Genomic DNA, 26,459 nt, shown 5'->3' with positions numbered 1-26,459 from the left:
TAGGCTCTGGGCCTTGTACGTGGCATGGCCATTGCTGTTTATTAAGCATATGGACTTTTCAGTAAGTGAATTTTCTCCCATTCTTTTCCCTTTTCCATTCTGCTTCCTGGCCTGGCATCGGTTCCATTGTTTCTAGGTCTTGGTTGTAGTGAACATCTTTGCAAATAAATGTTTTCAAATTTTTTGAGTAGACACACGGAAGAGGGGTTGCTGAATCATATGATTACTTTATTCTTAATTTTTTGAGGAATCTCCATGCAAAAGAATGACACTAAACTGCTGTTTGTTCCCTTACACAAAAATTAACTCAAAGTGGATCAAATATCTAAATATAACACCTGAAACAATAAAATATGTAGAAGAAAACACGTATTAAACTTATGGACCTGGTCTTAGGACTTTATGAATTAGACTTCAAAGGCAAAGGAAGGAAATGCAAAAATAAATTAATGGGACTATATCAAACCAAAAAGCTTCTGCACAGCAAAAGAAACCACCAACAGAATAACAAGACAACCAACCAACTGGGGAAAGATATTGGCATGAGCTCTTTGTCCCTTTAGCTTAATTATAGTAGAATCCCTGCTCCCAAGGTCCTTTTAGTTTTCTTTCTTTTTTTTTTGTATTTGTGTAATTTCTTTGGTACTCTGGGCTATCTCCAGACTCTAAAATTGTGAATTACCCTGAAAATGTACTTTAATATTATAAAACAATAATTTTTAGAATATTGAGATTCCTGTATATTATGAATAAATGTGGGTAAAAGGTTTGCATACCGTTATTAAATACCAACATATGATTTGGGATGTCTTTTCTAGAAATCAAATACATAATTAACTTTTATCTTAAATTGATATTTTCAATATTATCTTAGTACACATGTACTAGCCCTTATCTGGAATTTCGAAATCCAAAACATCAAAAACTAGAATTATATTTTTATAAGGTCAGGGATGATTTGAACTGGAATGTAGTTATTTAGAGCTTTTACTCATCTCTCCGAGTGAATATTCACATGTTTTAATTATTAATGTGTTTTATTGGGAGGTGTTGCCCAAGATTCCACTGGGGCATTAAAAAATATATGGTATGTGCACCATGTTGCTTTTTTAAAATCTAAGAGACCCAAATTCTGAAACATATCAAACCCCAAGGGTTCCCATAATGGACTTGGCAGTCTCTTTAGCTGCTGACCCATTTAGGCTACTTCTGCTTTCTTAAAGGAGCCCACTTTTCCTGCCTGCTTCATGGCCCTGTGAAGCCTTTTGGTATCATAGAAGACAGAGCTGGTGGGATTATAAATGCCTACTGGGGGCTGAGCTTATTCTGTTCACGTGTATGTCTGACATTAGGCTCTGGGCCTTGCACATGGCATGGCCATTGCTGTTTATTAAGCATATGGACTTTTCAGTAAGTGAATTTCCTCCCATTCTTTTTCCCTTTTCCATTCTGCTTCCTGCCTGGCATCGGTTCCACTCTGCAGCTTATACACAGGGTAGAGGCAGAGACCTTACGTGGCCCAAGTATGACCAGCGGCTGCATTGTGCAGGCAGCTCCGAGGGGTGGATTTTGCCATTTGGAGTGAGGTTTTCAGATTCTGAGGCTACAGCTGAGCTGCTCAGGAAGGAGAGCCATGACCAGTGAGTGTCCTCTGCTTTGGGCACAGGAGGAAAAGTTATAGTGGCACGTGCTCCATGGTTTTGTCAACCCTAACTACTGTGGACACTCGGGGACTCTTTGGGTTCCACTTTGATTCACATGTCCTCTTTTTCATTTGGTTTTGAAGCCCAACCTATTATCTTTCACAGTCCCCTGGGACCATAGGAATGGAGCACCTGATATTTGTACAACTTGTGTTTACCAAGTAGAATAGTGTGATGGGAGGAACATCAATTTGGGAGTCACACAGAGCCTACATGTTACTTGACTTTTGTGAAACTCAGTAACATAATCTGTCAAGTCAGGTTACAATAAGTGAGGATGTGATAAATTTTAATTGTAATATTATATATAATACTAGAGGCAAAGTGCACAACACTCCTGCACTGAGGGTGTGTGTCCCTCAGCCTGGCCTGCACCCTCTTACAGTCTGGGACCCCTTGCAGGGGTCCTCAAACTTTTTAAAGTGGGGGCCAGATCACGGTCCCTCAGAGAGCTGGAGGGCCGGACTATATGAACCACTAATTCCTACTGTAACACCTCGGCTGCACTCACTGCCCAAAAAACCTGGCGGGCTGGATCAGACTCCTCTGCGGGCCGCATGTGGCCCGAGGGCCGTAGTTTGAAGACGCCTGCCTTAGAGGAATGTCCCTGCAGGGAGCAGGCCTAAGCTTGCAGGCAGACATCCCCCCAAGGGGTTCTTAGTGCTGCCATGAAGGTGGGAGAGGCTCCCACTACCACTGCTGCACTCTCCAGCCATGAGCCCAGCTTCTGGCTGAGCGGTGCTCCCCCTGTGAAAGCACACTGACCACTAGGGGGCAGCTCCTGTGTTGAGCATCTTCCTCCTGGTGGTCAGTGCACACCATAGCAACTGGTTGTTCTGCTGTTTGGTTGATTTGCATATTAGCCTTTTATTATATAGGATAAGTACAGCATAAAGCTTAGTAAAAATTGCTTGGAGTCCCTCTTTGCCCACAGATTTTTGCTTTCGTTCCTCACAACAATCTTAAAAGGCAAGGCAGGAATTGTTATTTCCATTTATTTATGAATGCAGCTCTGATAAGTTAAGTAACAAGTAGCAAATAGCACACAGCTAGCAAATGGCAGAACCAGAGCTAAAACTTGAGTCTTGTGATTCTAAATCCTTTGCTCTTCACTTTTCTTCTTCAGTAAAGAAAAACATTTCTGGACATAAATAGATTCAATCTAATTCGGCCAATGCTCTCAGTATGCTGACAGTGTCATGGACACCTGTACTTTATCTTGGGACTATAAAACCCAAAGCAGACTCTGGTTCTGGGGATTCATGGTATTTCAGGGACAAGGCATGGGTGGCATGGCCAATGTGAATGAAATGTTATAGAATCAGAAAACAGTCATGATATTTGGGATCATAGTATTCTTACAAAACCATAACTTTATTTTAAACTGAGAAGACCCTAATAGATCACTTATCCATATTAGGTGTGCTCTGTGCGTGATTGGGCTCTGGGGAACAGCATGAGCTGTCTGGGAGGAATTAAGGACATATAATCTGATTGGGAAATAAGATGTAAGTGAATAAAATGTTTTAAAATAAACATTTAAATATAGTCAAGAGAGGAGACATATCACAAGGCAATATATATGTATCTACTTAATGAATTATGCAGATAGCATTTATTGTAGGAATTCAGAGGAAAGAGCAATAAACAGGATATATAATTTCTTGGCCAAGATTTCATAATTTAATACTAACTGCGGCAGATCTAGAATAGAGATCTCTTTGTTTTCACCTATTATATTCTCTACATTTGACTATTGTATTAGTCAGAATCCTTCAGGTTGCAAATAACAGAAATTTAATTCAGAAGGGCCTTGTGCACACGCAAACTCATAGACACACAGACACACACACACACACACACACACACACTAACACAAACACCTGCTCAAGTTTATTGGCTCACGTAAGTGAACGCCCAGTAAGCTGTGCTAGATACAGGAATGACGGGCTCCAGTTTACAGCAGGTGTTAGTATTAGGAACCCACAATTCTTTGTTCTGCTTTTATCTGTATTGATTTCTCTCACTGTCAGGCTATGCTAGGTGATTGTAGATATAGGCTTACATCCTTCAAACTTGGCAACCCCAGCTGTGGGGTTGATAAGCTAGAAGAAAATAGTTTTCAATCTTTTTAAGGAAGTCCTCAGGCTGGCTGTCAGTGGCCAGATTGGAGGTATATGCCTACCTTAAAGTGAAGACATTTGCAGTCAGCCTCACTCCAACCTGTGGACTGAGGTTTGGAGAGGAGTGGTTTCCTAAAAATAATAATAATAATGAAGTAAAATCATAATATAATTACTGAAAGAGATAAAAGGACTCTAGAATGTCAAAATTAACATCTGTATAGTACATATATAAAAAACTTGGGAACTTTAAGAAATTTACATAATAAGAACCTAAGTCTTTCTGTTTTTTTACTCACATAGTGACTTCAAGTGCTCTTCATTTCTTTTGAGTAGCTGCAAGTTTATATCTGGTATCTTTTTTTCTTCTGTTTGAAAGGCTTTTTTAAATTTTGTTTTATTTTAAAATTTCTTGTTTTTCTGGTGATGAATTCTTTCTAAAATGTCTTTATTTCACTTTTGTTTTTGAAAGATATTTCCTCTGGGTATAGAAATATGTCAGTGTTTTTTTTTTTTTTTTTTTTTCCAGCACTTAAAAAATACTCTTGACTGTGAGTGTCACAACGAGAAACCTGCTGTCATCCTCATTTACATTTCTTTGTTCATAAAGCCCTTTTCTTCTATTAATACTTAAAAAAATAGTCTAATTTTACAATTTAAAAAAAAATTGTGCAGAAATTACTGAAAACTCTCAAATACTCTCCTCCTGTCCTATTTCTCCTATTATTAATATCTCAGTCTGGTGAGGCACATTTGTTACAATTGATGAAGCAATTGTATTACTAACTATAGTCCATAGTGTGCAGTAATGTTCACTCTATTGTTTTGTTCTATCTCTGACTCACTTTCAGCAACTTAATTATGCTGTGCCTTGGTGTAGTTTTCATCTTATTTCTTGGGCTGATGATATGTTGAGCTTCTTGAATTGATGGGTTTATCATTTTCATCAAATATAGGAAAGTTTGGCCATGATTCCATCATATATTTTTCTGCTCCCCTCCCTCCTTGAGGATCTCCAATTACATGTATTTTATGCTGCCTAAAGATCTCACTGCTGCTCTGCTCATGTTTTGACAGTGATTATATTTCTCTGTGCTTCATTTTGGATAGCTTATTAGTCTTTTCCTTGGCATCACTCACTCTGTAATCAATCTCAATCAGTGTATTTTTCATCTTAGACAGTGTGGATTTTATTTCTGAGTTCCATTTGAATCTTCCATATCTCTACTTATTATTTTCAGTCTTCTAGCTTCTTGAATATATGGAATACAGTGATATTTACTGTTTTAATGTCCGTGTCTATAAATTCTATTATCTTATGGTGTAATTTCTCTCTCCATTTCAATTGACTGATTTCCCCCCTCATTGTCTGTGATATTCTCCTACTTTTTTATATGCCTGGAAATTTTTGATTTACTGTCAAATACTGTCAGTTTTACCTTGTTGCATGCTGGATGTATACATATTTTTGAATCTTGTTCTTGGATGTGGTTAAGTTACCTGGAAAAAGTTTGGTTATTTTTAGGTCTTGGTTTTAAGCTTTGTTAGGTAGGGCTAAAGTACTGTTTTACCTAGGAATAATTGCTCTTTCCCACTGAGGCAAAACTCTCCTGAGTAGTTTAGCTGATACCGCATTATTTAAGAGGTTTCTTATTCTAGTTGAACCAGGCATGGAGCTCCAGATATTGTTACTCTCAGTCTTTTCCCGTGGTTCTTTCCATGGCTGCAGGTAGTTTCCTCACACACCAGTACTCAGCAGCGTGCTCACGTACAGCAGATCTCTGAAGTTCTCTCTGTAGCTTTCCTCTTTAATACTGCTTTGGTATGCTGCTCCCTGGCCTCCTAATTCCATCTCCTCAGCTCAGGGAGACCACCAGCTTTGCCTAGCTTTTTCTTCCTTGCTTGGTGGTCTCAAATTTTCTCTCCAGGCAGTCAGTATGAGCTATCAGAGGGACTTACTTTCTCATTTCTTATCTCTCACGTGTCCCCTCATTTTGTTGTATAATGTTCAATATCTTGAGAACAATTATTTATGTCCAGGTTTTTTTGTTGTTTCATCTGTGAGGGTAAATTTGCTACTAATTATTCCATCTTGATCAGAGGTAAATGTCTCCTTGATAAACTCTTAGTAATGTAAAGGTTGACCTTGGCTTTTCTTGGACTTTTTTTTTTTAACATGGAAAGTTAGATGTTTGAAATTTCATTTTTGTTTTCCAATCCACATTCCTCATTTATTTTTTTTTGTTTTATAGCACTTGTAAGATCTCCAGTACAAAATTACAAGAAAGTGATGAAAGTTTTTCTTATCTTTCATTTTTCCCCCCTAAAGAATGCTAAAGTTTACTTTTTATATACCATACTATATTAGTTATATTAGTTTCAGGTGTACAATAAAGTGATTCAACAGTTTTATACTTATAAAATGATCACTTCACTAATTCTAATAATTACCTGTAACAGTGAAAACTTATCACAATATTATTGTCTATATTCCCCTATACCAATGGTTGGCAAACCACGGCTCATGAGCCACATGAGGCTCTTTGGCACATTGAGTGTGGCTCTTACACAAAATCCCATGGCCTGGACACGTCTATTTTAAAGAAGTGGCATTAGAAGAAGTTTAAGTTTAAAAAATTTGGCTCTCAAAAGAAATTTCAATCGTTGTACTGTTGATATTTGGCTCTGTTGACTAATGAGTTTGCCGACCACTGCCCTATACCAATTTATGCTTAAAAAGTTTACTTTTGAGTATGACACATGGTAGATTTTCTCTTTCATATGGAGAAAGTTTTTTTTTTCTTCTTTCTATTCTTCGTTTGCTACGAGTTTTTATTGTGAATGGGTGTTAAAATTTAATGATTTCCCAAATCGATTGAGATAATTATGTTTTTTCATCTTTAATCTAAGAAAGTGGCCAATCACATTTATGAAACTGTACTGATACTTAAACTTCTGTGCTTCTCTGCTATAAATTCTTATTCTTGATGTATTTGTTTTTAAACAAATGTAAGTTTTGTGTACTGCTCTCTAGTTTAGGATATTTGCAACTAGGATAATAAGAGATTGATATATTACATACATTACCTTACTTGAGTTTATGTTATTCTTATTAAAAGGATACAAGTTTTTCTTCTAGAATAGTGGGGGGGGGGGAGGGGGGAAGGGGATGTTTCTGTCTTTTCCACATCCATCTCCTTCATGGAAAAGGAAACAGTCTAGTTCCTGAGTGGAGGACTGGGGATTAAGAAATTAAAGAAAGAAAGAGACCAAGAGGCAGAAATAGATTCATGTAGCTGGGAGCTATAATAGATGGGGGCCATTCTCTCCGATGGAGAGACAGCAAGCACCAGAGCCATTTAGCAGGTTTATTTTTATATTCCAAAATACCAGGAAGTAACACCAAAACTTAGGATCAAAGGAGCTTATTTGCATTCTTAACTAGGCCCTAGCATTACTGGGTTTACATATCTAGACCCGACCCTGCTGACACCTGGACAAAGGTAAGTCAGAAACTGAATAACATCCCCCACCCCTCTTGGTGTGTGTGTGTGTGTGTGTGTGTGTGTGTGTGTGTAACCTGGATGCAGGCTCTGCCAGTGCCTCAGGCTCAGCTGACAATTTAAAGGATGTCCATGCACCTTCTCAGGTGGCCCTCTACAAATAGCTTGTATATAAGAACAGTTCCTATCTTTCAAAGTTGGAAAGAATAATATAAAGCCATCTTGATGTGATAAGTAAGTTTTACATTTTTTCTCTCTTGTGGTTTTTAAATGTTCACTATATTTGTAAATATATTGTTTGTCTTAGTCAATCTTGTCGTGGTTTATCTTTAAAAGTTGGTTTTTATCCTCTCTAGTTTTTAGTGTTTTCTTTATATTAAGATTTTTGTTGCCCCAGCTGGTTGGCTTCGTGGATAGAGCATTGGCCTGCAGACTGAAGGGCCCCAGGTTCCATTCTGATCAGGGGCACATGCCCAGGTTATGGGCTCAGTCCCCAGTAGGGGGTGTGCAGGAGGCAGCTGGTCAATGATTCTCATCATTGGTGTTTCTCTCTCTCTGCCTCTCCCTACCTCTCTGAAATCAATAAAAATACATTAAAATATTTTTATTAATATCTGTTTTACTTTTTTTCTATTTCTTCCTTATATTTTGCTTTAAGCTATTGATTGATAACATCTTGAGCTAATCAGTTAGCATATTTATTTTTTAATCTTTTTTCTTTATTTCTAATATATATCTTAAATCAATCCTTGAATTTCCTTTAGGCACTACAAGTATATGATATGTGATGTGGTCATTATTTTTCAGCTATAAATATTTTATCATTCCAATTATGGTTTCTTCTTTGACCCATCAATTATTTAAAAATGTGGTTTCTGGTCACCAAAATCATTTTTATAATTTTTAAAAAGTCTTTTGTTTTATTTTTAACTGTCTTGAAATTAGAATGTGGTCTAATTGCATTTTTGAAGCTTCCTCTGTGGCTTAACACATAGTTATTATGTATTTTTGTAAATCTTTCTTATATGCTTGAAATTATTGTGTATTCTTAGATTGTTTTATCCCACTTCATGGTAACTTAATCCCTCTTGTATATTATATTCTGTGTATGTGTGTGTGTGTGTGTGTGTGTGTGTGTGTGTGAGCTTATTTTCAGAAGGGGCCATTTTTGTGCTTAGTGAGGGGTATAATCCTGTGTACCTTGGGTTATAGGTGTTGTTATAGACAAGTTTTGCTCTTTGCTTCTGTTGGATCTCCTGGATTCCATAGGTGCTTAACCATTTATTTGATTAAGTCCTTGCCTTTAGATATCTGTGCCGTGCTGATATTATATCTCTGTGAGAAGTAAAGACTTGATGTTTTAATTTCTCATAGGATTTCCCCCCTTCATTTACATCCCCAACAGATAGCACACTCTTCTGCCACTTCCCTATGTCCAACATGTTAGATGAAATTTTACTAGTCCCCTTTTCAAAAAAAAAAGGGCAGCCCTTATTAAAGAGTAGGAGTCCTATGCCAGGGTCCCGAATCCAGCCAGGGTTGTATGAACCCAGGACTACAAATATCCTAGATATAAGCCTTTGGCACCTGCAAATGGGTTGGTTACCCTTTGGACTAACACCAGGTTCTAATTTCATCAGTATTTCTATGAGTTTGTACCAATATATATGGTCCAGGCTTTCATACTGGAGCCAAAAGCTGGTCTAATTTTAAGATATGAATAAACAGGCTTAGTGATCACCCAAGATCTCCCAGTTGGAAAGTGTCCGAGCTGGGATTAAAACCTTATGTGGTCTGCATCTTATTGGTATTCTTTCTGCTTTGTATTTAGCTTATATTTGCTATTTTTTATCATCAACTTCACATGTCAATCTGACTGGGCCACACGGTGCCATGATCGTTGGTGATATATCGTTCTTGATGTGTCTGGAAGAGTGTTTGTGAATGAAATTTGAATCAGTAGACTGAGTAAGTCAGATTGCCCTTTCTAATGTGGGTGGACCTCACCCAAGCAATCGAAAGCCTGAATAGAAGGAAAAAACTGAGTAAGGGGGAAGGAACTTTACCTGCCCATCTGCTTAAGCTGGGGCATCAACCTTCTCCTGCCCTCTAACTAGAACTTACAGCATTAGCTCTCCTGGTTCTCAGACCTTTAGTGAAACTGGAGCTACGCTGTGGCCTCTTTAGTCTCTAGCTTGCCAACTTCAGATTTTGGGACTTCCAGCCTCTACAGTTATGTGAATAAATATATATATATATATATATATATATATATATATATATATATATATATTTAGAATATATATATATCTTAGAATATATATATCTTAGAATATATATATATATATATCTTAGAATATATATATATATATCTTAGAATATATATATATATATCTTAGAGACCCGATGCCTGAAATTTGTGCAAGAGTAGGCCTTCCTTTCCCCAGTTGTCAGCACGTTTTCCTCTGGCACTCGGGACCTGGGACTCAGGCTTCCCTCACAACTCTGGCTTCATCTGGAAGGACATTCAGTTTAATTAGCATATTACCCTTTATATATATATATATATATATATATATATATATATATATATATATATATATATTCTTATTAATTCTGTTACTCTGGAGAACCCTGATGAATACATCACTGTACTAATTTTAAGTTTGTTTGTTTATTATTGAAGCATTATTACCTAACTGGAGGCTTGGTGCACTAAATTTGTACACTGGGCAGCGGCGGGGGCGGGGGAGTCCCCTCTGCCCAGCCTGTGCCCTCTCGCAGTCTGAGACCCCTTAGGGGTGGATGACTGCCTGATGGCTAAGGCCTGATCCCTCTTGCAGTCTGGGGCTCTCACATTCCAGGTCCCTTTGCTCCTTACTGCCCACCTACAGCAGAGGTGGGAGAGGCTCCTGCCACTGCCGCTGCACTTAACAACTGAGAGCACAGCTTCTGGCTGAGTGGTGCTTCCCTTGTGGAAGCACACTGACTACCACAGGGCAGCTCCTGTATTGAGCGTCTGTCCCCTAGTGGTCAGTGCACACCATAGCGACCTGTCATTCGGTCTATTTGCATATTAGGATTTTATTGTATTATATAGGATAGTATATTAGACATTAAGGGGACAGACTAGAGAGGAATGGATTAACAATGCAGATTACTTAAAGATGTTAGAGGAGTTGTATCTACACAAACCCATTTAGAAAATGTAAGTAAGAGAAATAATAGAAGCTAAACTCTGCATGATGGCTAAGATTATGGATGGAACAGGGATGTTATTATACCCAGGGCAACATTTCTAATTCAGTGGTGCCTGGCTTGTTCAGGTGGTTCAATGCCTGAAAATTGAGGTGCTTTTTTGTGGCACCCCATGAAATTTTAATGCACTTATTTTCATCATGAATCAGGAACCATTTTTCCAATGGAAAATGTGACTAGATTATGTAAGCCATATAACAGTCACAGCTGTGAGTATGCATGTTTGCAACAAAACAAGCTGAAAAAGGAAGCATGATTAGCAAGTTCTTTGTTAGTACTCATTTGCTTTATTACCTGCTTTTGCTTGTCAGCATGTACAATAACAAACACTTGAGGTATACAAACTTTATGGGTAAAATTGAATTTTTAGAAAATTTTCAATTATTTTTTATGATTTTCAGGGCATCACTGGGGATTGCTATTTTAATGTGTGCATATCCCCACTGAATATCTGACATATGCATGCATGACTATTTTTTTTTTTGGGGGGGTGGTAATGGCTTTTTTCTGAAAGAGCTGTTACTTAGCTAAGTCAGTGTTTTAGTCTGTTTCTTTTCAATTGTCATGATATATTTGGATATACTTGTATTTACCCTAGATTTGGTGCTGAGGAGACTTGAAACTGTCTTATAGAAATTGTCTCTGTACATTGGCTGAGGTCTATTGCAAGAAAAGACAACACCTTGGAAACTGACTTGAGGATCATTTGCAGCACAGGATGGGAAGATGAGGGGATAAAGTAAACAACTAGAAATTCAGAAACAATACCTGCAAATCACAAGATCTGTTCATTATCTTTCTCCGCTTTGGTTACACATCCCATGCCTTTCATTTTAGTATCCATGGCAATGGGATTTTGTTTTTGTTTTTTTGTCTCCCTAATCAGAACATTTGTAAAATAAAATGTTGATTCACATTTGCTTATAAGAATTCTTTGGAGTGATGGAGAGCTATTGGGGGTTGGGGAGAAAAAAGCAAGAACAACCATGCTGGTTTTATGTTTTCTTGCATGTGCAGAAATTTAATTATCCAGTCACCTCAGCTCTCAGCAGAGAAAATTACAGCATTGGCCATTAATTTGTATGTAAATGCCACCATTGTAGGAAAACAACACAACACTTGGGCCCCATCAAGAAATTCCCTAGTAGGAGGCATACAAATTAGAGAGCAGAGCTGAAAGCAACAGGGAGGTTGACAGTTTTGCATTTGCTTTTGTCCAGGTCAGCCCTGTTGCAGTGATGAAACAGCTTAGGGCAGTGGTTGGCAAACTCATTAGTCAACAGAGCCAAATATCAACAGTACAACGATTGAAATTTCTTTTGAGAGCCAAATTTTTTAAACTTAAACTTCTTCTAATGCCCCTTCCTCAAAATAAACTCACCTAGGCCATGGTATTTTGTGGAAGAGCCACACTCAAGGGGCCAAAGAGCCACATGTGGCTTTGCTGACCATTGGCTTATAGTGATTGTCTAAGACCACCAGAAAACATTTATACTCAAGAGTTCAAATAGTGAGAATGAGAGCCCTGTGAGTGCAAATACAGGTCTGTTCAGAATAGCCCTACAATAAGCCAATCACCCTACCCTTGAATGTTTTCACAATGCTTCTTCTCATATCTTGGATGAGTTTGGCCTGATGGGGAAGAGAAATAAGTCTTAAAGAGACTAAAGTAGCCCTGGATACAGGGCTGATCCCTTAGTCAGGGCTAGGGAATGATTGGCCACTGGCCTTATAAGGCCCACAAAAGCATTTGGTCTGGCCCTGCCAAGGCATTAAGGGAGAGTTTATTAGATATTTGACCAAATAAAGCAGGCTAATTTTTAAATTGATAATTTTGTATGGCTTGTGAATGATGTTATAAATACCCAAATAGCCCTTGGCAGAAAAATGGCCCACCCCTGCTTTAAGTGGTTAATAACTAGTAATACAAATTCCTATACAGAGATGCAAGGAAAACTGGGGCTGATCTAGGCAAACACTTTCTTCTTTGTGGTAAATAAGGTGAGCTGAGTATGGCATCAGTGGAGTTGTGGCAGCATTGTCTGTATTCAGGGTCATCTAGGTTTGACGTTAGTAACTGTTGGCTGTTGGCAATAGGGTCCAATAACTAGATACATACAGAGGTTAGACAAGAGCTAAATAAGGGTAACATTTCAAGCCTTATCTAAAAACTCAGACTATAAATCAGAAAACCAGAAGAATTGCCAGTTATACAGAGTGGGGATCAAAGATGCTCTATTTTGCGGGCACTCTGGCCCTGAGACATCTTTGCTAGGGCTAAAGCAGGAGGACAAGTTCTAGACCTCACTGGCTTGGAGCCTTATCAATTGCACAGAAATGGTTCAAGACTGGGAACATTTCTTTTATTTAAAAAAAAATATTTTATTGATTTTTTTACAGAGAGAAAGGGGGAGGGATAGAGAGCTAGAAATATCGATGAGAGAGAAACATCTATCAGCTGCCTCCTGCACAACCACCACTGGGGATGTGCTCACAATCAAGGTACATGCCTTTGACCAGAATCAAACCTGGGACCTTTCAGTCCACAGGCTGATGCTCTATCCACTGAGCCAAACCAGTCTCAGTGAAACTGGGAACATTTCAGTCAATAGGGGAGGTCCTCATGCCTTGCAGCAGGGAGACATAAGGCTACCATGGGATATAACTCTATTTCAACTGCTTTTAAAAAGCTTTATTGAGGTACAATTGAAATACAATAAAATACATGTGTGTAATTTGATGAGTTTGACTTATTATTATACATGTGAAGCTACCACCAGAATTAAGAAAACAAACATATCACTCCAAAGGTTCCTCATGCCATGGTCAATCATTCTTCTTTCCCCCCAAGACAACTACTGGTCTGTTATTTATCACGATATATTATTTTAAATTTTCTAGAATATTATATAAATGGAATCATATAATGGGTACTTTTTTTTTTTTTTTTTACCAGTGTAGTCTTTTATGACTTTTTTTTAACCACTCAGCGCACTTAAGATTTATCCATATTGTTGCAGATATAAATAGTTAATTCCTCTTGATTGCTGACTAATCTTCCATTATATCTATATATCACAATTTGTTTATTTATTCACCTTTGTGTTACTGTTGATGTACTTTTGGGTTACTTTCAGATTTTGGCTACTACAAATATAAGCTTCTATGAATATTTGTGTAAAAGTTTTTGTGTGGACATGTGCTTTTTTTTTCCCTTTGGGAAAATATATAGCAATGGAGTGGCTAGGTTACATGGTTAAATGTATGCTTGGATTTTTAAGAAACTATATTAAAATTGTTTTACCATTTTTACATTTCCACCAGGAGTGTACAAGAATTTTTGATGCTTTACTTCATTGCCCTTGATATGGTCACTTAAAAAACTTTATTAGTATATCATTGATTTTAATTTGTATTACCCTGATGTTAAACATCTTTTCATTTGCTTATAGGCCATTTGCACATATTAGTTTGTAAAGTGTTGGTTTGAAAATTTTTATTGGGTTGTTTGTATGGAGCTATTATTGAATTGTAAAGGTCTTTTATATTCTGGGTATAAGACCTTCATCTGACATATGTGGCTTGGCTTTTAATTTTTAAATGATTTTTCAAAGAGCAAAAGTTTCAAATGTTGATGGAGTCTAATTTATCAGTGATGCCTTTATGGTTCATGCTCTTGCGTATCTTAAGGTTGCAAAAATTTCTCCTGTGTTTTTCCCCTAGGAGTTTTATAGTTGAAAGTTTTATAATCAGAACTACACACACATGCTGTACATTTCACCCCCAGGACTATTTTGTGACTATCAGTTGGAACCCTTGTGCACTATTGTAGGAAATGCAAATTGATGCAACCATTCTGGAAAACAGTATGGAGTTTGCTCCAAAAATTAAAAATGGAGCTGCCTTATGACCCAGCAATTCTCTCTTCTGAGAGTATATACAAAGAAACCCAAAACACTAATTTGAAAGAAGATATACACCCCAATGTTTATTTCAGGGTTATTTACAATAGCCAAGATGTAGAAGCAACCCACGTGTCTATCAATCAATGAGTGGATAAAAAAGTGGTGGTACATATATGCAATGCAATATTACTCAGCCATAAAAAATAATGAAATCTCATTATTTGAGACAGTATGGATGGATCTAGAGGATATTGTGCTAAATAAACTATCTTTATCTCTGGTTTAAATTCTTATCTTAGAGTTTACTTTAATGTTAATATTACTGCACCAGCTTCCTTATGCTTGCAGTTTGCATAGCATATCTTTTTTTAAATCCTTTTACTTTTAACCTGTTGTGTATTTATATGCAAAGTGACTTTCTTATAGTCATCATATAGTTGGGTCATGCATTTTTATTGCCTGAAAATGTCTGCTTTCAAATAAGATATTTATTTTATTTGCATTTAATGTGTAAATATTATTGTGTTTAGGTATGTCATTTTGATGTTTGTTTCCAGTGAAGGGCATGTACCTTGGTTGCAGGCACATCCCCAGCTGATCGATTTTTCTCTCTCATCAATGTTTCTAGCTCTCTGTCTCTTCCTTCATCTCTGTAAAAAATCAACAAAAAATATATTTTAAAAAAGATTTTCTATAAATTTACATAGAAATGTGTTGATTTTACATTTCCTTTTCAAGGATAGTTTCTCTGGGTATAGAATTTAATGCTATTTTTTTATTTTTTTTTAAATTTCAGCACTTAAGTGTAATTTCTGGCTTTCATTTTTCCGAGAGAAATCAGTTTTCATTTGTATTTTTGTTCTTCATTTTTAAATTTTTTCTCTTCCCACCACTTTCAAACATTTTATTTCATCTTTAATTTTCAGCTAGATGACTATGATGTGCTTAGCTGTTGAACTTTCTTACTAGGTTGCCACAAATTTTGAATTTGTATATGAATTGTCATCCCCCCCCCCCCCCCTGCAAATTTGGGAGATGCTCAGCCATTATTTTTAAAATATTTTGTTTCACTTTTTTTGTTTTGTCTTTCCAATTACACATATTTTAGACAACTTGATATACCATCAGTGTTCACTGAGGCTTTGCTTATTTTTTCCAGATTTATGTTCTTCAGTTGGTTTCTTTCTATTGAGTTCTCTCAAAGTTTATTGCCATCTCTAATCTGGTTTTTATAAAACCAGTCCAGAATTTTTATTTTATTTTAGAGATTTTATTTTTAAGTATAGATATCTACTTAGTTCTATTTTATTGTTGCTATTTTCTGATGAGATTATCCTTCTGTATATTTATTATTATCACTTTTCCATTTGATTCTTTGAGCATATTTACAGTAGATGCTTTAAAGACTTTGCCTTCTTTGTTCAACATCTGAGTCATCTTTGGGCTAGTTTCAGTTGACTGCTGCTTTTCTTGCTGATTCACATTTTTCTTGTCTCTTTACGTTTTTATTTCTTTGTATGTCTAGTAATTTTTGATTATGCAATAGACATTAAGGATGAAATGTTATAAAGTCTTTGGATTCTTTCATCTTCCTATAAAGAATGTTACTTTTTGTTTTAGTCCCAAATTTATTTGCTGTTTGGTTCCTTTTGATTTTATACTTTGTTAGTATAGGCTCATTTAACTTTTACTTTTAGTCTTACTTCTAAGATTACTTTTCCAGAGTTTTAATGGAAAACCTGGAGTGTTGACCAAGCCCCTTTAACTTGGCCAACTTCAAGTTTCTAAATTGGTCTCCCTCGAGGAAGGATACAGCCAAGCTGTCTGCTCAAATGTTTAGTCCTGAAGCTGTTACTTTTCTGGGTTTCTTATATTACCCCTCCATGCATTCATAGTTCGGGTTTGAGCCAAGTGTTTGAGATAAGTTTGTATGTATGTTTGGATTCCTCTATCTTTGGTTCCCTCCTTTCTGAGGTTTCTCTGTCTATTTCCAGCTGTTCTAGCCGCCTGAATTCTGTACACTCAAGTCAATAGGCTTCAGATTTCTGCCGGATTCCTAGGTGCCCTGTCTCACTGACTTAGGAGTACTTTTAGCAGAAAAGCAATGGGACCATGTATCCCACCCAGTGAAGTTTTCTTCTTCAAAAATTGGATTTCCTTCAATGTCTACCTGCCCTTGCTCATTCTCCATGTCTTCAAATAGTTGGTTTACAATTTTTTGTCTGAATTTATTATTATTTATAGTAATAATAGGTTAATTCAAATCACTTGATCTGCTATTAGAACTGGACTCCTCAAGATTGTAACTTATTTTTCCCTTGCATAGTGATCTGTATGTCACTAATTTTTATTGACAAGCTTTTCTATTTGACTCACTCATAGTTACCATTACATGTACCATCTCTTTGTTTATATATGAAGTAGAGTTATCAAAACCTTTCATACAAGGTGTAGGGTGACAAAACAGGTGTGCATAGGAGAACCAGATGTTTTTTTCCTCTGTCACTAACTAGCTATTTGACTAAAATAAGCCTCTTAAGTAGTCAGTGTCACCTTAGGTTTTGTTGTATAGCATGAGAGAGTTGGGTTACATCAAACATTTTCAGTGTCAGGATTCCTATTTTTTTCTATTTCCCAATAGAATCTTACAATAAACCATATTAAAGTGAAATAGCCCTGATTGCAGACTGCTCAGCACAGCCATCCCTTTCAGAGGCATTGAAGCTTCTTTGAGGAACCCTAGACTTCCATAGAGCATAGTTTGAAAAAAAAAAATCAAGGCTGGCTGACTTATAAATATATTTGCATATTCTGCCTGAATCCAAAAATGGCTGAATTGCGGTGGCCTTTTTTTTTAGGATCTGAAATGTGCAGTTGTTATCTTTGACCTTTCTTCTGTTTTTTCACTTTAACCAGCGTTTTATTATTTTTATCCTTATGCAGCCACCATGGGCAGACGTTTGCTGTGGGTATTTGCCAGATATTCTATATAAGGGATTTCCTTTTCTATAATTGTAGCTAAAAGTAGTGCCCCAGGATGGCACCACCAAGTACAACCCACTCCCACCTATCTCTACTTCCCATCTATAGGATACGAGTATTTCTTCCTTCCATCTAGTTGCTACTATGTGGGTGGGAAGGAATTAATAATCTTGGAGCTGTACTGATCATTTAGAAATTCTTTCTCCATCTGTAAAATAGTGGCAGACAGGCTTAAGAAATAATGTCCTTGCTTTACCAGTTGGTGGTTTTGTTGTCTTAAAGGAAACAACAAAAGGAGCAGGTGTTGGGCACTGCCCACATCTATAGAGTATTGCCAAATCTTACAGAGCAACAGAATTGTCAGCTCTTACAGAGCGCTCCACCTCCAGACTTGGGGAAAAGAGTGGTGAGGCAAGGAAGGCCATACCACCCACATATCAACTTAACCTTTTCCTTTCCCATTCTTGTTTCTTCTACCCTTCTCCCATAACATCTCTTATGATGAGTCTTTAAGCCAAACATTGCAAGAACAGGCACATTCTTTCTTTTGCATGTAACTATGAGGCATCATAAAAGGGTTTCTACACAGGGCACTGCCATGATGGGACATAATTAAAATAGTTAACATATCATAAGCTGGGCATGCTAAGTGCCTTTATGTGGTTTATCTCATTTGGTTCTGTCATGGTATAGCTGTGGGCAGACCACTTGCTTAGGCCTCAAAATAGCAAAAAGAAGATTCAAACTCATTTATCTTGACTCCAGATTCCACATTCTTAACCACTCTTGTTTTAACTGATATTACACTTGACAGGGCCCAACCTTCCCCTCTTAAATGTGCAAGAAGGAGATAACATTTTCTCTGCTACTATCTATTTATAATAGAAATAAATTATTGAAGTTAGAGGGACAATATAACTTCATTGAAGTAGGATGATATCTATGTGTCTATAGATAGCTTTCTCTTTGTGTCAAAGTAATGAGCTTCCTGCCAGAGCAAGTAGCCCACAGTAGCACCTTAGTAGTGTGTGAACAAAGGGATGAGGCAAAGTGGCTGTGCATAAGAGAGAACACAGAACAGTCTGATGTGTAGGTGGTAGCTAAGATCTCTCTCCATTCTGTGATTGAGGAAAAGAACAAGGGTAACTTCAAGATGTATCTACAGCCATGGTAATTGTGTGACTTTTTCCTGTTTATTTTAGCAAGCTAATTAGATGAAGCAGTGAAGATTTTACTACAAATCCCTACTGCACCGTTTCCTGGGTTACTTAGCTTGAAAGGGGTTTGAATTTGGTATTTAATATGCCGTTACATATCAGTTAAGAGCCACAACTTAGATGAGACTTTGTGATTATCAAAGATTTCTGTTGAGTGAAATCCAGATTCATTATTTAGTTGTCGACATAGATTCATTACAAGGTCAGTAGTTGGGATCTTTCTTTATATTTTATTTGTTTATTTTTATTTTGAATGCAATTTTTTCCCCATCAACATTTATTCCCTCTATACCCTCTTCCACCTCCACCCATTCTCCAACCCCCATAATCACTGGAATAATTTGTAAAGACAAGTAAAGATTTTAGTGTGAAAAAATAGCCCATTGGCAAGAGAGCTTGGAAGATAATGTAGCAAACTCGTTGATGTGGGACACGGGAGACTCATGTTTGGTCCAGGCATGATATAGCTGTGGGCAGACCGTGTTGCCTCCTTGGTTTTGGTTTCTCTTTGTGAAAATGAGGATAGATAAGTGCTTATGAAAATTCTCTCCAGTCCAACCTATGTGATTTTTGTCTTGGTGACAAAACACAGTTATGCAGATGTTGACCAGGATTTAAGATGTTGTTTCCTTGAGACAGCAGATGGTTAAAGGGAGATTATTTGATAATTTATAACATTGTATTTGGAGCAAGACAGCCTGGGTTTGAATATTGGTTCCACTATTTATCAACTGTTATTATTGTGGTAAATTGCTAACCTCACTTTCCCCATCCATGGGGATAGTAAAGTACCTATTTCATTAAGAGTTATTGTGAGGAGTAAATAGACTAACATATGCAAAGTTTTGGGACAATGATTGGCACATGGTGCTATAAATCGGACTGATTTTTATTGTTGTAATAGTTCCACCCTTGACTTATTTTGCTGCTCAGTGGTTTCCAGGAAGGATGGGTGGTTTTGCTATTTAGGCAGAGAATTCCCTGACACCCTTAGGGAGTAAGACTAAGAATAGCATGGCAAGTGTATTTATAATCCCATAAGGAGCAATAGCCAGTTATACTGCAGCTTGTCTGTAAGCATTTGCTCCCACATGGACTAAACATTCTTCCTACTGCTCTTTTCTTCTCATAAAGGAGGCAACCTCCTGGCAGATTTCAGGGTAGGAGTGTCAGAGTTCTCTCAACTTCCCCGGAAAAGTAAGCTAGATATGAATGTAGTGTCCTGATGCAATGATGTCTGGTGATATGCACAGTGGCTAAGAACAGGTTCTGTGTTTAAGCTTCAGCTTTGCTGCTTAACTGTGTTGCCTTGGGCAAGTTACTGAACTTCTCTGAGCCTGTTTTCTATATCTACAATAGGAATAAGAATAATCTCTACTTCCTGGTGTTGCTGTGATGATTAAATGGGATAATATACACAAAATTCCAAGAAAGGTGCCTCACATATAGTATGTGTTTAGTAAGTGGGAAATGTTATAATTACTATCATGATTATTGTATCAGTGAGGTGAATCTTGCTCTTTGGGTGATCAGTGACTTACTGGAAAAACAAAACAAAACGCCAAGAACTGTATAACTATATACTGATACATTAATGAATTCTAATTACTGATTTTATATGTGGGGAAATAATCCACGAGCTAACTCACTCAATTTGAAATTGATGACTATGACCAGTTAAATTTTAAAAATGCCTACCTAGCAATGCAAGTAGAATGGAATCTCAGAGTTGAAAAGAGATGTCTAATACAAACATATGTCTAATCCATCTACCCCTCCTGTGCTTATATCCCTCTGTCTTCCTCTTAGGTGCATAGCTGGTCTTACACTCTAAAGGTGGAGTTTAATTTTGCCCCACTATGTCTCTGGATGTCTCCCATAGGTGATGGTTCACCCCATTCCAGAGTCCAGTGCCCTGCATGCTGAGACATGAGCAGGCAGCTCATTGTGATTTTTTTTTTTTTTTGGGGGGGATGCATTGGAGTATGAATGAAAAATCTAGTCTCTTCTGACACTTAGCTTCTCAGGTCCTCCCATGGCACTGGTCACAGCTGATAGAATTGAGTGAGCTGAGAACAACGTGCTCCGTGTTCTTGGATTAGCTGCTCAAGAGAGAGAGAGAGAGAGAGAGAGAGAGAGAGAGAGAGAGAGAGAGAGAGAGAGAGAGAGAGAGAGAAATAGATAAAATTTTAATGCCTGTGGGCAGGAAATTGGGAGTCGGAGAATTTAGATCAAGAAAAGACCTGGGAAGTGATCCAGATGTTAGGAATAACTCACAAATGAGGAAGCAGGGCCAGAGAGGTTAAGGGACTTGGTGACAGGGATTCAGCTAGTTAGTGTGAGTATGCAGAATAATGATTACTTCCACCACCTCTCTCTGGTTCTCCAGCATGGCCTTGAGAGGCAAGCTGCCTTGACTCAAGTCTTGATTCTATCATTTATTGGCAGTGTTATCTTAGCCAGTTATAGACTTCTCCCTGCCTCAATTTCCTTACTTGGAAAATAGGAACAATAATAGAGATTTTGTGTGGGTTAAATGTGATAACATGTGTAAGGAACTCAGGACAGTTCCTGGCACATAAAACATATTCAGAAAGTGCTTGTTACTATTACTGTCTCCCAAAGAACCTCAAAAATATCAACTCTTACATGAGCCAGAAAATAAGTGCTTTGACCAGACTGGTGTTTTAAAGTATTTTCTCTCATTTAAAATATGGCTTTTTAATGTCTTAGCTTCTGATTCAGAAGTGATCTTCAGGAGCCATCTGTGAATTAGCAGCCACATTCTTCCCAGAATCATCGTGTGATTTTTGGATGGAAGGAGGAAAATTTCAAAAAAATAATTTCTCATTATTTATTATTTCCAAGTCACATTCAGAAAATATTTGCAGAGTAGTCTGCCATGTGCCTGGCACAGAGAGCGGGCCTGGAGGGAAGCAGAGCTGGGCAGTCTGATGAGCTCTTACCCCCATGATGTGCACAGGTTAGGTGGAATGGTTGGCAATAACAAAGAAATTCTGCCACACTCTGAAGGGAGCACTGTGAGGGCAGTGCAGAGAGAGACTTTCTAGCACATGGAAGGAAACTTGAACATGACTTAAGGGGTCAGGAAGGGCTTTCTAGAACTGATGTCAATGCTGAGACCTGAATGTGAGCTAGATTCTTGACTAGTCTGGGTGGGGGCTGAGGAGTGTTCCAGGCAGAGGGAACTGTGTGTAGGCGGTAAGGAGTGCTTCGGGGTTGGGATATAAAACACTGGGTGTTCACCAATTTATTCAACACTTAACAAGTGTCTATTAAGCACTCACTATGCAACAAGTATTGTTTTACATAATGGGTATACATGGGTTAACAAAACAGGTGATATCTTTATTTTCATGGAAGGTATGTAAGAGAAGAGAGAAAGATAAAAAGTGCTATGAACCGCTTAAGGCAGGCTGATCTGGAAAGTGATTAGGGTAGATTGACAGTAGAGCTGACATCTGAATGGTGAAAGGAGCCAGAGGAGGGAGGGTTCCAGGCAGAGAACCCTAAGGCAGCTGTGATCTGGGCATATTGGAAAAACTGAGAGAGGACCTGTGTGCTAGGATGTGGGGAATTTGGGGAAAGCAGTAGAAGTAATTCAAAGGATATTTGGGTTGGGTTGTTGGTGTTGAGAAAAGCATCAGAACATTTCTAATAGAAACTGAATAACACACACACACACACACACACACACACACACACACACTGAATATCTCTTTTCAAAACCAGGAGGCTTTTGGCAAATTTCAGTTGGCTCTGGGTTTTAACAGCTGAGATGAAGCAAAGAGCATATTTTCTGCCATGGTGACTAGATCTGCACATGAGGCACATGGACGGATAACTGTCCTCTTCCCAGTTATGAGAATGAGAACGAACATGTCAGCACCATAACAAATCAGCAGGGCTGCCGGCTCAGCAAGAGGGTTCATTGTGTAGATTAGGGCTGTCCCCATGGTTTCTCCTGGGTTCTCACCATGCACTTCTAATTACCCACCATGAGCTGTCTCTTCCTGTTTATTCATATGAACTCACATGTGTGTTCCAACCACTCTTTAATTGCTTTCTGTCAGTTTGGGGCTGCCTGGTCCAGACCAATTGCCCATGCTCTTCTGTTTCTCAGTGATGGTCTATCTCTGTATTCTTGCGGGCCCTACAGGAAACTCATGGCTCTTGTTTGCTCCCAGTGAACAGCTTTGGAGATGATGACGAGCTGTGCACATCTTCTGACACTGACGAGGAGGTGATCAAGCAATTTGAGATTTCTGTGTCCCGGTCTCAGAGTTTCCGGGCAAGAGTGTCTGAGAAAACCAAGCAGACAAGATTGGAGCAGAAACCAAAAGTCTGCCGTCTGCTCTCTACCAAGGAAGAGGACAGAACCCAGGTGTCTGCCTGTGAAGGTATTCTTTGCATTCCTCTATCTAGGCCAACTGGAAGAATATCTTTGAGTCATGTAACTCTGCACTTGCCTCTGAAAGCCAAGAGAGGGACAGGAGCCAGGAGCTGGGACAGGGAAAGAGCTGCTCCATACTTCGCAGTGGGATTGGGGTGGTGGCAGGGGAGGGGGAGGGAGGCAGGCATCCTGCAGGGAGCTGGAGACGGGAAGCAGAAGTGCCGAAGCCTGGACCCCTGATTTGTGGGATCCCTCCCTTCCTGTAGTTACTGTTTTGTGCATGTTGAGCACTAATGACCAGAGTGGTATTTATCAAGCTTTAAAACATCTTGTTTCCCTCTGATAAATTCAAATACTTTATATATAAAAACTGTCCGCTGACATTGAAACCCAGTGCCTTTGCTACCATTTGCAATGTTGAGTCTATTTTCCACATACTGTATTTTCCGGTAGTTATGGAATCTCAGACGAGTTTTGAAGCCTTTCTTTTCTTTTCTTTTTATTTAATATATTTTATTGATTTTTTACAGAGAGGAAGGGAGAGAGAGAGAGAGAGCCAGAATTGTCGGTGAGAGAAAAACATCGACCAGCCGCCTCCTGCACACCCCTCACCGGGGATGTGCCCGCAACCAATGTACATGCCCCTGACCGGAATCGAACCTGGGACCTTTCAGTCCGCAGACCGACGCTCTACCACTGAGCCAAACCGGTTTCGGCTGGAGCCTTTCTTTTAATAGATTGTATTAGTAAGACAATAGGAATGCTTTATTTTTCAAATAAAAACATGTATCATAATAATATTGAATAATCTTTCTCAAACCACACTTGCCCTGTACTCTCTCCCTCATTCCCTAGAGTTTTTGCCTCCCCCCCCCCCCCAACACACATTCACACACTTCACACGAGACCAGCTAAGCAAGTGCAAGGTCTTATGCCTTCCTCTAGCATCTTTATACTAAGTTTACCTTCCATAGGAGGGAGGGAAGGACACTTGGGGGCAGGGTAAGCACAGCCTGTGATGGAGCAAAGGCCTTGTTAAGTGTCTTCCACTTACACAAAATAACCTTGTAAATCAACAGGGCAATACATCTTAGTGCTCTCCCCAGAGAAGGTCAGGCATCTCTGTCTCTCCTATGCTGAGAGCCCGGTGTAGGCACAGGGCACCGGGAAAGGGAAGAGGCTGCGAAGTGTATTTGGTACAAAGCTAGAGAACATGTCATGCCGTGCACCACAGTGACCTGGTCTGAACGACCTGGCTTCTCTAATCCGTTCTGTCTTTCCTTTTGGCCTGTGGCCAGTCCAACCAAATTGTAACTCTCCCCTGGTTTTTCAATACATAGTGGTAGTAAAAGAAAAGAGAAAAGGGGAAGACCAAAATTGAGAGGAGATCAAGAGGAAATTTCTGACTTGGCTTGTGGACGAGGCTGGCAGAAAAAGAACAGAGAGAAAAAAGAGAAAGGACAAAAAGAACCCTATTTTTCAGCGGGAATATCATAATTTGCTGTCCATTATGTAATTTTACTTATTGATATGGGCAACATAACATATTGAATTGCTATACTTTTTAGCCCAAGGTGAGCCAAGAAATAAATGCCTTATATAACCAAAGCATAATGCTGCCCTCCATCGTGTCCTGATAACCCCTCCTGCTTTTCTCTCTGTCTCTCTCATGTTACATCACAGCATTCCTCCCTCTCCACTGACAGGGCACAAGTTAGCTAATGAAAGTTAATAGCAGTTTATTCCCGAGGAGTAGCTTGTTTAATTCTAAAGCTAATGGCCTCATTTCCCAGAAGTCCAAGTGTCTGGTTTCTGATTTATTCAATTGGCTGATGTTCTGGGAGTTCTAACAACCACTCTAACCTCTCCCCTTCCTGAAATTAGCAACAACTTTTGTTGTCACTGGTGATTCTAAAATTTTTGACAGGTGGTGATAGAAATGGTAAATTTTTCTCTACTGGGGAGAGGAAAAAGTCCACTATGGTGAATGAATTACCTGTAGATTTTGAAGAAAATCAGAGAGATTTTCATAGGAATAAATAATTGCATGCTAAATTTAATTGTATGATTTTTTTCTGTTATTTATTTTTGTTCATCTTAAGATCTGTGAATTTGTTTCAGTAATAAAGAATAATGATGAGATTAAGTGTATATAAAAAAAATACATGAGGATTTTTTTGGTCTGTTATTTATTTAGTCCCCCCCCCCCCCCCCCACACACACACACTTTACCTTAAAGATGAGTATCTACAATCACATTTAATTGCAGACAATTCTTACTTTAAAAACACATTCAAAATGTTGGACAGATAAAATTAAAGGTCCAAATTCAAATAAAATCTGAACCTTGAACGAGTTACTATTAGGTTGTCTCATGTTTCAGCTCAAATGAGATCCTTCTAGATTGAGTGTGAGGTTATTTTAGAACCAAGACAAGACAATGCTCTCTTCTTATTCTAGCCAAGTTCTCTCTTATCCCATGTATCTGACTTAGTGTTATTTTGCATTAATTGTCACTACATTCCTGCTCATGTCCAAGAGGCCTTGGGCTAAGTGATCTGGATCAGAGGCTGTGTGTCAGATCTTTAGTCATGAAAGGTGGGCTGGCTGGGACTAGAATCATATATACAGTTCTGAAATGCATAGGAATGGCTGCTGAGAAAGCCAGTCTTAAACTCTCAGTTATTAACCAAAGCAGTTCACAGGTGAAATTTCTTCTCCAGGGACTTCTCCATTCTCCCTTTAAGGCCTTTCAATGGACTGATTATGTAAGATAATCTCTTTTACTTAAAATTAACTGCTTGAAGATTTTAATCCTGTCTACAAAGTACCCGTACAGCAACAGATCCTAATTTAGTGTTTGATTGACTATGTTAGCCACAGTGAAACCTAACAATAACTATCATAGATGGCAAGCAAATGTATTTGTATGTGGGTGGTGGTAGGAGAGAGGAGTTTGTGTGTGTAAAAGAAAGTAATTGGTTACATTGCATCCAAATGGGATATGAACTAAATAAATCCAAGAATTTCTCTGCTGAAATTTATATGGTTGATGTGACATAATTATGCCCTATAATTTATACAAAGCCAGGATACATTTCTCTGACAGCAGGCAATTACTTTTCTATATGTGCTTAAGGTGACATGATCTTCTTCTTTATGTAATGGTGAATCACCTTTCCCTTTCTTGCTCCTTGCAACTCGACTTGCACCCCAGCTTTGCTTGCCTAATTCATCCTGAAATGTCTGTCAAAGAAAATGGTTTGTTACATTAATATAGTTCTTATGTTTTTCAGTTATGAAAAGCTTTTCAAGGCTTGATGTAGCTTTCAAAAATTTTCTGATTGCTGATCT

At 38.2% G+C, this 26,459-nt stretch overlaps 1 protein-coding gene across 1 annotated transcript in view; it reads left to right on the top strand.

Moving 5' to 3' along the window:
* The window catches only part of SYT16 (synaptotagmin 16), a 96,766-nt gene that overhangs the window by 43,252 nt on the left and 27,055 nt on the right, over positions 1-26,459 (top strand). Inside the window, exon 3 of the mRNA XM_036434662.2 lies at positions 22,900-23,112. Within this exon, the coding sequence (XP_036290555.1) occupies positions 22,900-23,112 (213 nt within the window). The remainder of the gene's footprint in view (positions 1-22,899; positions 23,113-26,459) is intronic.

Source organism: Pipistrellus kuhlii, unplaced genomic scaffold (genome assembly GCF_014108245.1).
Source record: "Pipistrellus kuhlii isolate mPipKuh1 unplaced genomic scaffold, mPipKuh1.p scaffold_m20_p_1, whole genome shotgun sequence".
NCBI classification, from domain to species: Eukaryota; Metazoa; Chordata; class Mammalia; order Chiroptera; family Vespertilionidae; genus Pipistrellus; species Pipistrellus kuhlii.
Note: the sequence above shows the minus strand (reverse complement) of the source record. Positions and strands in the feature narration are given on the sequence as shown.